We start from the raw sequence: 13,112 nt of genomic DNA, 5'->3' as shown, positions 1-13,112 counted from the left end.
AGATAATGTCTCTTTCATGAAGTCTTCTGAACTTCCTCCTCTTTCTACTCTTTTTCTCTCTTATATTTAGTGGATGTGAAAATTATTTTCTCCATATCTGTGTTCATCCATGCCACATTTATTTCATACAACCTGATATATTACCATTCAACTGATGGAGTTATTACTAAATATTTATTGATTAGAGTATTGGGGTATTTCTGTAAAGCATTTTTTTACTGAGCTCTGTATCATTCATCATGTTATTCATTAAATGCTAATTAGTGTTTACATATATAAGGTAAAATTCCTGCCACTGGTATCTTTGTCTTGAGGTATAGGGAAGTAGTGAGGCTTCCCTGGTGGCTCAGTGGTAAAGAATCTGCCAGTCAATGCAGGAGACGCTGAAGACGTGTGTTTGATCCCTGGGTTGGGACGATGCCCTGGAGAATGAAATGCCTACCCACTAGTATTCTTGCCTGGGAAACTCCATGGGCAGAGGAGCCTGGCAGGCTTCCCAGGAGGTTGCAGAGAGTCAGACACAACTTGGTGATTAAAACAATACGAAAATTGGGAGGTAGGTAGACGGGTGATACGAAATGTTTTAGAGTTGGATAGACCTTGTTTTAAATCCTAGATTCACCAACTTCATGAGAAAAGATACTATTTATCTTATTCAGGCCAATAGTAAGTGCTTAATATTACTACATCCAATTACTTTTCCTTTCATTCTAGAAGGAATTATAAGAAAAACTTTTACTATGCTGGGACACAGAGGGAAAGTAAAAGCAAGGCTACCTTTGAAATGGGATTAATTTTTAGCATTGGGTAGAGAAACTGAATGGTTCTTTTTCTTTCCTTTTTTTTTTTTGGTCAAACTTAATGCATTTTTATGACCAGAATTGCAACAAGAGTGGCAAATGTCTCTCATTTTTTTTTACACTGGGTCAAGACTAATCTCATCACCTTGCTCAGATGTCAACCTCTTGACTGGAAGGGCAGGTAGATCATGCAACAGTTCAGTTTGTTTTTTTTTTAATTTTTATTAGAATATAGTTGCTTTATAATGTGTTTCTGTTGTTCAGCATAGTGAATCAGTTACATGTATACATATATCTCTTTTTAAAATTTCTTTCCTACTTAGGTCAGTGCAGAGCACTGAGTAGAGTTCCCTTGAATGTTTTTTTTCTGCCATATGTTGAAAGTGAAAGTGAAATCGCTAAGTCATGTCTGACTCTTTGCGACTCTGTGGACTATAGCCTGCCAGGCTCCTCCATCCATGGGATTTTCCAGGCAAGAATACTGGAGTGGGTTGCCATTTCCTCTCCAGGAGATCTTCCCAACCCAGGGGTTGAACCCAGGTCTCCCTCACCACATAGTCTACCATCTGAGCCACCAGGGAAGCAATGTGTTAGTTAATAGCTTTTGTGAAAAGACATGTACCTTTATTTATAGGACTGACTTCTTTCAGTTACATTTCAAAAACGAGTAACATTTTTTCTGTGTAGGTGATTTTGTCACTGAATTTTTTAAAATTTGCCGTCGAAAGGAGTCAACTGATGAGATTCTTGGACGATCCACATTTGAGGAAGAAGGGAGAGGTGACTTAACTTTTTCTCTTTTTTAAAGTTATTTTCAAATGTCTTAACTCCTTCACATTTTCCAGCAACTTTTCATCTATTTTTCTCATTCAGGTTATATTAGGGAATCAAGTTTTGATGAACTAAACAGCTACCATTTTCTCTTGGCTATACCCTGAGCCTAAAACATTGTGTGATTAACAAGAAAATGTAAGATATTTTTAAAAATAGAGTTTTAGAGGTTTATTTTTGAAGTTCCTGGGCAGAAATTGTTATACCTTTGTTAATCATGCATCCATATAAAGCTAAACATGTGTATTAATGAAAAGTCACTGATGAAAAGGGTGACTAAAGTATTCTGTATAGTCATCAGTTTATTCATCACTTTAACCTGCTAGGTTGGTGATGTAATATGTATTCATTTTTATTCTTTTTATAGAAATTGCTGATATAACTCATGCTTTGTCAAAGTTGACAGAGCCTGCACCGGTTCCAATTCATAAATTATCAGTCTCTAACATGGTGCACACCGCAAAGAAGAAAATACGGAAGCACAGAGGTGTAGAAGAATCACCACTGAATAATGATGTCCTCAATACTATTCTCTTGGTAACTAAATGTAATGTTTTTATGTGTCTGTATGCGCACTCATTTATTATCTATACAGTTCCATCTGTGTGGCAGGTACTGAATGGGGATATAAAATGAGTAAAACACAGTCTCCACATTCAGAGTTGCCACTGGTGTAGTGGGAATAAGAAAAATGAACAGTAATTACAATACCATGTTACATGTAAGAATTCTGGCAAAGGGCCTGTGAGAACACAGCAGAGGGCGCATCTGTCTGTCTGAGCAGTGGGAATCAGGGAAAGCTTCATAAAGAGGGGACAATTGACAATTAGTCATAATTGGATTAAGGTTTAGAAGTGGACGAATTGCAGAGGCCTGAGAGAGCATGTCGGACAATCTGGTAGATGGCAGGGTACTTCCCAGAGGGCTCAGGGTTGAGACTGGAGAGTAGGTGGTGAAGTGCTTGCTGAGCATGGGACTTCATCTTACAGTTTAATGCCATTTAAAGCAGAAGGTTGACATGATCAAAACGGTACTCTCGAAAACTTGATAGCAAGTACTAGAGGGGGCTAGGATGTCTCCTAGGCATAGGCTGGTGGAACAGGTCCAGCCCAGGAACCATATACACCAGGGTTAATCCTGGTTTATTGTTTGACTTTGAACAAGCCATTTAATTTCAGTTTCTTCCTCTGAAGTGAATCTATTAAAAGCCTGTGAGGTTGTTGGATGGATTAAAGGACCTTCTGTTACACTGGTATTTAATAGACCTTTGCTAAATGGTAGCTATTCTTACTATAATTGTAGTTACAGTCTTACTTCTGACAACCTGTGCATTAAGACATTCTTGGGAAAAAACCTGTAAGAATAGTACAATGAAAAGAATATAGAACTTGAAAACTTGAAGTTAATTTTAGCCCTGCTGTTTATCTGAGAAAGACTTTTAGCCAGATTTTTAGTTTGTTTATTTGTAAGAGATGTGAGCACTGATACATAGCTCACGTAGTGGTATGAAAATAGGATATGGTGTATAAATGTGCTTAGTAGTGGAGGTTGACACTTGGTTGTTCCTCTCCTTAAGAAGAAAAATCTCTTCAACATGTTCTGTAGTACATGGCAAAGTATGCAAAGGAATTACAAGTCAGCGGTACCACAGAACACTTGGGGAGATTAGTGATTAAAGGATTGAAAATAAATTTCTGTAGAGAAGGCCCCTTCTTAAGGATAGATCCTTAAGAGATTTTATTCCAATTATGTAGCTCAGTTGTATGCACTGCAATTTTTTTTTTAACTACTTTGCACACCCTCACATATGCACCCTCACCCTCACATAAATCCTCACATGTGTTAACAGAAATCATGTAGGGAAGATTTATCAGTCATTATAGGCTTAGTCTGCTTCCCACTTTCTATAAGTATTTCGTGAGATAAAATTATGGGTCTTTAATGTCATACTTGTAGCATTTCATATATGAAAACCTGTGGGTTGTATTTCTCTATGGAGCCTCACAAGTGTTTGGGTGTTTAAATTTTTTCTTTTATAATTTTATCTATTTAATAATAGCACTTTAAAAAAAATTTAATGACCTTGGATGAGCCTGAAATCATAGCGCACAGATTTTGTGCCCTATGCACAGATTCTGGTTTTGCATTCTGTGAATTAAACAATTCACAGAACCTGGTGGTTACATTTAAGAAAATAACGATAACCCTATATGCAAAACGGAAAAAGAGACACAGAAATACAGAACAGACTTTTGAACTCTGTGGGAGAATGTGAGGGTGGGATATTTCAAAAGAACAGCATGTATACTATTTATGGTGAAACAGATCACCAGCCCAGGTGGGATGCATGAGACAAGTGCTCGGGCCTGGTGCACTGGGAAGACCCAGAGGAATTGGGTGGAGAGGGAGGTGGGAGGGGGGATCGGGATGGGGAATACATGTAAATCTATGGCTGATTCATATCAATGTATGGCAAAAAAAATTAAAAAAAAAAGAAAAGAAAGAAAAAAAATAATTAAATTAAAAAAAAATAAAAATAAAATTGACTAGCGACTCTGTTTTTTGGAGAAAAATAGAAAATATTTGAGATAGTGTAGAACCAACTGGCCAGTACAGTAAGAGCATTCTCATTGTTTTAAAAACACAACTGTTAAGATGTCAAATGGTGTTTATAAGAGTTACAAGAGTCTGCAAAGTAAGAAATTTCATTGAAAATGTGATTATTTTCTTTCTTTCCCATAAGTTCTTATTCCCTGATGCTGCTTCTGAGAAACCATTAGATGGGACTTCTTCAACAGACAACAGTAATCCTCCACTAGAGAGTGAAGAATATGTAAGTTAATTAATGTTAAATGTTTAAAATGCATTGAGTTTCTAGGGATTTTGCTATATTTCTAGCAACAGTCATGAAATTTACTTCACAACAATGACTACTGAAAACAGTTTTATATGTCTATACCTGTCATTTAAGCTCTTCCTCAGTTTAATAAAGACTTGGATGAGGAAAACATGATAATTTTCTAGCATTCACTATAAAACTTTCTCTGTTGTGAAATAAGGATCTTTTTATTGTAAAAATCACCTTAGGAAAACTTGAGTGAAGATCATGGCCTCCATTCAGTGACCTACTATAAAACGTTAACATAGATACATATTTGGGTAAAAGAAGTTTTCTGGAAATAATGAAAAAATATACTGTGTATGGTTAATAGGATATCCTTCAATTTAAACTTTTCATAAGTCATCAAATTTATGTTTTGCAATGGATTCTTCTTTGTATTTCAGAACTAGACAGAGAGTAGAAAATTCTTTAATGAAGTAATGTGTAAAATGAAGTAAAATGTTTATGTTTTCCTTTTTGAAGTCTTTGATAAATTGAGAAATAAGTTTAAATGACTGATGTAGAGATATATCAAATTGTTAACAATACTGTTAGGAAGTAATTTCATGAAGTGAGAAGGAAAAGCAGGGCTTTACATTTTTCATTTATACATCTCTGATTTTATGTTTTTGATTTTGGCAGGTGTGTATTCATTTGTAATTATAAGATCTTTATAACACATGAAATTTAGAGTATATCTTAAAGATTTCACAAAAGAAACTGAAAGCTGTACCTTTAGCCTCACTAAAATATAGTGTCATTTTTTGATCCTTATAAAGATCTTGAAAACATGGAGCTGCCTAAGAACAATATAGGCAATAATGTTTTAGACATTTGATAAAAGCCTGGCTGTTAGGATAGATTAATTTCAGGTATTAAAATCTCTGCCTACACAGTTTCTGATTATACATGTAAATGTATTGTTAACAAGTTTTTTTTGTTTCTATTTTGTTAAATTTAGAATCTCTACAATCAGTTCAAATCTGCACCGTCTGATAGTTTAACATACAAGTTGGCTTTGTGTCTTTGTATGATCAATTTCTACCATGGAGGACTGAAAGGAGTGGCACATCTCTGGCAGGAATTTGTTCTTGAAATGCGTTTCAGATGGGAAAACAACTTTCTGATTCCAGGGTAATAATTTCAATTCCTGATTGTAGAGATAGGATTTTTATTTGTTCACAAAATTTGACTTCTGACTCATTAATTCTCCTCTTGTAGGAAATCTGCCCCAAGAAAATGATAAGAAACTTAGGATATGATTTCTGTTCATTGGTATTCACTGCAGCAAATTTATAATAGGAAGGAAAAGTTACTCTAAGTATCAGACATTGAGTTCAGTCGCTCAGTTGTCTCTGACTCTTTGTGACCCCATGAACTGCAGCATGCCAGACTTCCCTGTCCATCACCAACTCCCGGAGCCTACTCAAACTCATGTCCATCGGGTCGGTGATGCCATCTGTCTCATCCTCTGTCGTCCTCTTCTCCTCCCGCCTTAGATCTTTCCCAGCATCAGGGTCTTTTCCAATAAAGAGTGTTTAAATAAATCATCATGTATTTCTATAATGGGAAGTTTTTTTCCAAGAATCCCTCTTAACATAGAAGATGATCATAATATTTGTAGTAAAGTAGACTGTAGTGTTATGTATACAGTGCTTTCAACTATGCTGATAGAGAATATTAGAAAATAGAATATATATAGAAATATGTATAGAAAAATAATTGGAAAGAAATATAACCAAATGTTAACAGTGGTTTAGTTGGAGGGAAAACATCTTTAGAGTTCAGAAGTTTGGATATTAAATATTACCTATAATTTTTTTTATATAGCTCATGTTGACATTTCACTTAAAGAGTTTAGCATATATGTTGAAACTGTGTAGGTTACTGTTCATTTGCCCATCCTACTCAAACTAAGGGAGGAAAATCATGATATTGGTAATACAAAATGGTAACTGATCCAAAAATGTTTACTCCTAAGTCATTTGCCAGCCTCTACTTAGCTGGATTCTCTTTTGGCTAATTACTGGGAACCACCTCATTTAGATTAGAGGAAATCCAGGCTCCCTTCAGCAAAAGAGAGGTGGAGATCAGTGATTTTTATATTGAGAATCTACCGTGATGATTGAGAACTGAATAAATAGTATAACTTCTTTTGTAGTGTTTGAAAGACTGCATGCTAGCTACTTCCTAGGGTGGATTTCAAGGCTTTAAGTTTTTAGTTTCTGTTAGCTTGAGAGCTATCACTACTTTTGTCTGTTGTGTTTTGTCTATTGTACTTGCTATTGGTAAATTATGGACTAGGAGAATAAAACACATTTTGATCTTTTAATTTTATTTGCTCCATCTAAGTTGCCTAATCTGTAGAAGTCTAGTTTTGCTTTCTTATCTATGTGGCTTAAATATATGGTGGTATAAAAATATGCATATCTGAAGCAATTCTACTGATAAGCTTTTTTCTAATACTTTATTTGATAGATTAGCAAGTGGACCCCCAGATCTAAGATGCTGTTTACTGCATCAGAAGCTACAGGTAAAAATTTCCCAGTGGCAGTATATAATTTGTGACAGTGGTTAGGTCAAGTTATTCTGACATTAAATGTAATAATAGATTATAGGCTGTTCTCATTGTGCTGCTGTAGGTTACGTAAGTCACTGTCTTTCACACCAAGGTCCAGGGAAAGGGTGGAGACTGAAAATAAAATATTCAGGCAGTGGGTAAATTTTTACTGTACCTGTCACTGGCGGAACAGCAATTTCCTCAGTCCTTGTCCTTGCAAAGGAAAAAATTCATTCGAGAGATATAAAGCAGTTTTAAGCAGCAGGAGTTTTATTAAGCAAAGAGAAAATAAGCTCCCATGAAAGGATGAGAATGGGCTATCTAGAAACCAGAAAGTGCCCTGAAGTGGGGGTCGGGTTGGTTTTTTCAGAGTGGTGGAAATTCTCTTCCTGTGTCTTGTGTTGTTTGACAAGTTGATTGACGCTTTAGCTTATATAACCTGTATCCTTGTGCACAGGTGCTTACCCATGAGCACCCACGCAAAGCCCACAGAGGGCGGGCAAAAACTGCAATGCTGCTTTGTTACAAACACAGTGTAATGAGCCCTGGGTTACTTTGAGTCACCTTTCAGGTCTTGGTGCACCTGTGCCAACCTGTGCTGGCAGTTTTTGTCTAGCTTGCTTCTAATAAGGCTGGAAACTTAGGGGTCCTGGAACCACAAAAGCAAGGATCTCTGGGTATATTCTGATCACCAGTGTCCAGGGAGGGGAAGGAAGGATAACTCTGTCCAGAATATGGCTGGGACCCATGCATGTCTGACTAACAATTCATATATAATAATAACTATAATAATAATAATTTTGTTTCTCTTTCCTTAAGATGTTAAATTGTTGTATTGAAAGAAAGAAGGCACGTGATGAGGGGAGAAAGACAAGTCCTTCAGATAATGTGACTAGTACATATTCAGGGGATGCTGGAAAATCTGGAGATCAGCTGGGGCCAGATAATCTGAGAGAGACAGATAAGGACAAAGGAGAGGTGGGAAAATCATGGGATTCTTGGAGTGACAGCGAGGAAGAGTTTTTTGAATGCCTAAGTGATACTGAAGAACTTAAGGGAAATGGACAAGAGAGTGGCAAAAAAGGAGGACCTAAGGAGATGGCAAGTTTAAAGCCAGAAGGACGACTCCATCAGCATGGGAAACTCACACTGCTACATAATGGAGAACCTCTCTACATTCCAGTGACCCAGGTGGGACAGGGACTGGTTCTTTAACTTGTATTTTTGTTGTTGTTATTGTTGTTTATATAACTTTATCTTAGTAGGAGATGATTGCTTTGGATAAAGGCACTTCTTTAAACAGTCTGTGTCTAAAGATCTATAGATTTGAAATCTAAATAAACTATTGGGATTTTTAGGTCTATTATTTGTGCTACTGAGAAATGTTTTGAAGTTTCAGTAGATAGTACTTCATCATGTATATGGTGACCTGTTATTTCTTCGGGTGTTTAAAAAAACAAAATCCAAAAATATTGGTGGGAAGAACAAAAGTAAAAATGCTTGATTTATGTAATTAGTTCTTATCTGTTCAATATGTAGTTTGAACACATTTTATACCATTAGGAAGTGGAATAGCAGCAGCTCAAGACCTAAGGAAGAGCAATGGTTTTTGGGTTTTTTGGGGTTTTTTTTGCATAGGTAATAAGTGAATATATTTTATTGTGAAAATCTCAGTCTAGAAAAAGTGAAAGTTACTACCCATTAATTCCAGTTCTTATCTGTAGAAATAACCGTTATTATTGGTTTGGGTTATAGTTTTTTATACCTATTTCTATGGATTGATGTATATACACGTATGCATATGGTACGTAGTTTTGTGGATTTTTAAAAATCTGTGTATTGATATGTAGCTTTTTAACCTAAAAGCTTGAAGATCTCTTCGTGTCATTACATATAGATCTACTTCATCTCTTTAATTGCTGTACATGGAAGAGCCATAGTTTATTTTAACTCTTCCTATCTTAATGCCTAATATGTTATTTGAAGCTTATTGCTATTATCCTGCTGCAGTATAAATTCTTGTTTTTCAATATTATCTGTTTCACATATGAATGTTTCTCCAAGGGAGAAATGGAATTTCTAGATAAATATATAAGATATAAAATTCCTCTTCAAAAGGGCTGTACCTATTTTATACCCCATCATTGATGAGTATAGGAATAAGGGAATATTGCTATCTCCCCAACTTTCTTTTCACACTTCCTTCCTTCCTTCCTTCCATAAATATGTGTTGAGTACCTAGTATATGCCAGCCACTGTCTTGGGACTATAGGATTTTAGTAGCAAAATTATATAGTACATTTCTTGAGCTTGTGTTACTTGTATTCATATTTTATTTAATTTTTAATAAAAATCTGACATTATGAGTCATAAAAGATTTTGCCAATATGATGGGCAGAAGTGGTATCTCAATGTCCTAGATTGTATTTCCCTGATTTTTGGTGAACCTTAGTGTCTTTTTAATATGTTTACAGCTATCCTTTCCTATAAGTTGCATTCCATTTTTCTTTTAGGTTGATGTTCTATTCTTATTGATTTATATGAGTCCTTTGTATTTTAAATATAAATCATCTATTATATACATTGTATATGTTTTCTCCTAGTTATTTTAAAAACTTGTCTATTTACTTACCTATTGAGTTATAAATTATAACTAAAGTGCACAAAATTCAAGTGCATAGTTTGAATTTTTTCATATTTGGAGACCCATTAAACTACCACTCATATCAAGATACAGAAAATTCTCATCACCCTAGAATAGCAATGATCAATAGAACTTTCTTTGAAGATGAACATGAGTATTTTGTGCTCTCCAGCACTATAGCCATTATCTATATGTAGCTATTGAATACTTGAAATGTGGCTAGGGCACCTGAGAAACTGAATTTTTTATTTAATATAATTTCCTAAAATTTTAATAGCCAGATATACTGAATGCCATAGCCTAGTATTGCCCTCCAGGTTAACTGTTTTTCTAACTTTTATCAGCATAGGTTAGTTTTATCAGTTTTTGAATATCATCAATGAAATCATACTTTGCTTGCTCTTTGTGTATAAATGGAATTGTGTACACTTGTGCATTTTTAACTACCGTCTATGAGATTCATCTACATCATTACATGAATCAATATTTGTGCATATTTTATTACTTTTATAGTATTCTATGAACATGCCACTCAATTCTTACAGTATATTGCATTCACCTGTTGGCTTCCCTGGTGGTTCAGTCGATAAAAGAGTCTGCCTGCAATGTGGGTTACCTGGGTTTGATTCCTGGGTTGGGAAGAACCCCTGGAGAAGGAAATGACAACCCACTCCAGAATTCTTGCTTGGAGAATTCCATGGACAGAGGAGTCCATGGGGTCACAAAGAGTCGGACACGACTCAGTGACTAGCTTTCACTATTTTCATTCACCTGTTGATGGAATTTGAGTTGTTTATAGCTAGAGTCATTCTAAATAAATGAACACTCTTATAAGTTGAATATTTCTTTTGGCTATATTCTTAAGAGTAGAATTGTTGGGTCATGTGGTAGTAATATGTTTGAACTTTAGTAGATACGGATAAACAGTCTCCCAGAGTGGTTGAATTAATTTATATTCCCTCCAACAATACAAAAATAATTGTGGCTTGTGCCACATAATCACTTATAATTGGTTTGTCAGGGGTCCCAGCACAACTCCCAGGTTTGATGATTTGCTGGGAGGACTTATAGGACTCAGCTTATAATCATGCTCACAGCTGTAACTTAATACAGCAAAGGGATGCAAAAAAAAATCAGAAAAAGGAAATGGCACATGGGACAAATTTCAGAGGATATCAAGCACAAGCTTCCAAGAGTCTCCTTGCAGTATAGTCAAACAAGATGCACTTAACTCCAACAATTGGTTGTGACCACATGTAAATGATGTCTACTAGGGAAACTTGTCAGGGGCTCAGTGGTCAGGGTTTTTATTGGGGCTGGTAACAATGGCACCTTCCCTAGCATGTGCCAAAATTCCAGATTCCCAAAAGGAAAAGTAGATGTTTAGCATAAACTATATTGTGTGCACAAAATTTAGGCATGTTGTTGTTGTTTAGTCTCTAAATCATGTTTGACTGTTTAGTGACCCCATGGATTGTGGGCCAACAGGCTCCTCTCTCCATGTGATATCTCAGGCAAGAATACTGGAATGAGTTGCCATTTCTTGCTCCAGGGGATCTTCCCAACCCAGGGATCAAACTGAGGTCTCCTGTGTCTTCTGCATTGCAGGAGGATTCTTTACCATGGAGCCACCAGGCATAATGAACTGTTTTTATCAGTTCTGAATATGGTGGGACTCTGCCAAAATCCGTGTTCCCAGAATCCAACCAAGCCAGCCAACTTTGCAAACAGGCCTTTCTGAGGAGAGTAATCTAAGGCCTGCTATGTTAACTCTTCTCTGCACACATTTTTTTTTTAAGGTGTTTTGTGATGCTTTAATGAAAGGAGATATATGCAATACATTTTTTCATTATTAAACATCTGTATGGAATTCACTAAAGAAATACCTCAACCACAAACATATAGCAAGGATAAAATAAAAGGAAATAAGTTATGGCACATAATTAATAAACAAAAGAAGATCTATTATTAATATTAGACATAGTATTTTAACACAAAGCAATATTTTAGATTGTTTACTACATAATATAAACAGAATAATACACAAATCACAGTTTAATAGATATTCAAGAAGAAATAATAAAACCAAAATCATAGCATGTGATTATAATATCCCCTTCTTATTTTTATTTTTTTAAACTTTTAATTGAAGGGTAATTTTTTTACTATGTTGTTGTTTTTATTTTTTTATGGTTTTTACAAATATTTTGTTTATTTAAATGAAACTGGTACAGACACTGTCCATTTAAAACCCATATCCCAGGCCAAAAAGTACAAATAAAGTCAAAAAGAGCAGTGTTCTGTTGTATACAGTTCTGCATGAATAACTTTAACTGCTGATGAAAACTAGATCTTTTCTGGGATCTTCTGACAAGATTTTTCTTTCATCCTAAAATGCTTTCTCTTCAGTGAAGCCATCTTTGGAGTTAGTCATTATTCTTTGTCATTTTGACTCCAACTGGATATTCCTCTTCTTTTGGCCCAGACCCTCAGATTTTAAAAGTAGCTTCAAGTTAAGGAAAGGTCATTTTCCACAGTTCTATTTTCCGAAAAGCTTCCATCTCCCACTGAAATTCATAGTCAGGAGTGAAACAATCACATGTTAGAACTTCAGGGCCAATTGGGAATTCATTAGGAACACTTGCATTAGTCAATCTTATTTATCACAAGCCTGCAAATGCACAGTCCTGGAAAAGGCGGGATCTCTATACACACCTGTAATTTTTAAAAAGGAGAGAGTGATATGAAGGGGGCCATGGTTTGATCACCAAAAATCAGCATAATGAAAAGAAACAATAATGAATAATGGACACTAAAATTCAAATTACCAGATGTTTTAAAGAGATAGGGTGCCAGTTTTCAATTCTGTTTTGAACACCACATTACAAAAGAACTATTTTTAAAAAAAGGATTAAGGGGAAAGAAAAAAAAGAAGAACATCTAAACCGTTGAATGACCCCCTGTTTGTTCCTGATAAACTTCAATTACATCTTCTTCCTCCATTCCCAGTTCTTTTGGAGTGTGATTATCAGCAATTCTCTGACCTTCAAAGAGAAACCTGAGTGAATTCATGGAACTCCCTGTCTTTGACAGTATGATTCTTTGAGTTTCTTGAGATGTGTTGTCATTTTCACTTTGAAGTGAATCTCACTGCTATCCTGTCCAATGACTCTGGGTTTAATATATTCTCCTTTCTTCTTATCCCACAAGTCCTTGAAGGTTTTGCTTTCTAGTCAGACATGGTGACGGTGGCTTCCCCCAGGGTCTCCGCACACCAGTGGCCTTGGGTAGGTAGAACCTCGCTCCGGGGTTTACAAATCCATCTCTGTACCCGACAGCACAACACTACGGCTGGAGGGACTTCTTCCATGCCTTCCCTATGTTATTATTTTTAAT

At 35.7% G+C, this 13,112-nt stretch overlaps 1 protein-coding gene and 1 pseudogene across 2 annotated transcripts in view; one reads left to right on the top strand and one right to left on the bottom strand.

Moving 5' to 3' along the window:
• Positions 1-13,112, top strand: part of RAB3GAP1 (RAB3 GTPase activating protein catalytic subunit 1) — a 96,441-nt gene that overhangs the window by 60,503 nt on the left and 22,826 nt on the right. For both annotated transcript variants that reach the window (XM_043894250.1, XM_043894249.1), the window contains exons 12-17: positions 1,488-1,580; positions 1,999-2,168; positions 4,375-4,464; positions 5,474-5,646; positions 6,991-7,045; positions 7,892-8,263. In XM_043894250.1, the coding sequence (XP_043750185.1) occupies positions 1,488-1,580; positions 1,999-2,168; positions 4,375-4,464; positions 5,474-5,646; positions 6,991-7,045; positions 7,892-8,263 (953 nt within the window). The remainder of the gene's footprint in view (positions 1-1,487; positions 1,581-1,998; positions 2,169-4,374; positions 4,465-5,473; positions 5,647-6,990; positions 7,046-7,891; positions 8,264-13,112) is intronic.
• LOC122688332 lies at positions 12,657-12,957 on the bottom strand (annotated as a pseudogene).

Source organism: Cervus elaphus, chromosome 33 (assembly GCF_910594005.1).
Source record: "Cervus elaphus chromosome 33, mCerEla1.1, whole genome shotgun sequence".
Classification (NCBI taxonomy): Eukaryota; Metazoa; Chordata; class Mammalia; order Artiodactyla; family Cervidae; genus Cervus; species Cervus elaphus.
This window is presented reverse-complemented; position numbering and strand designations above follow the sequence as displayed.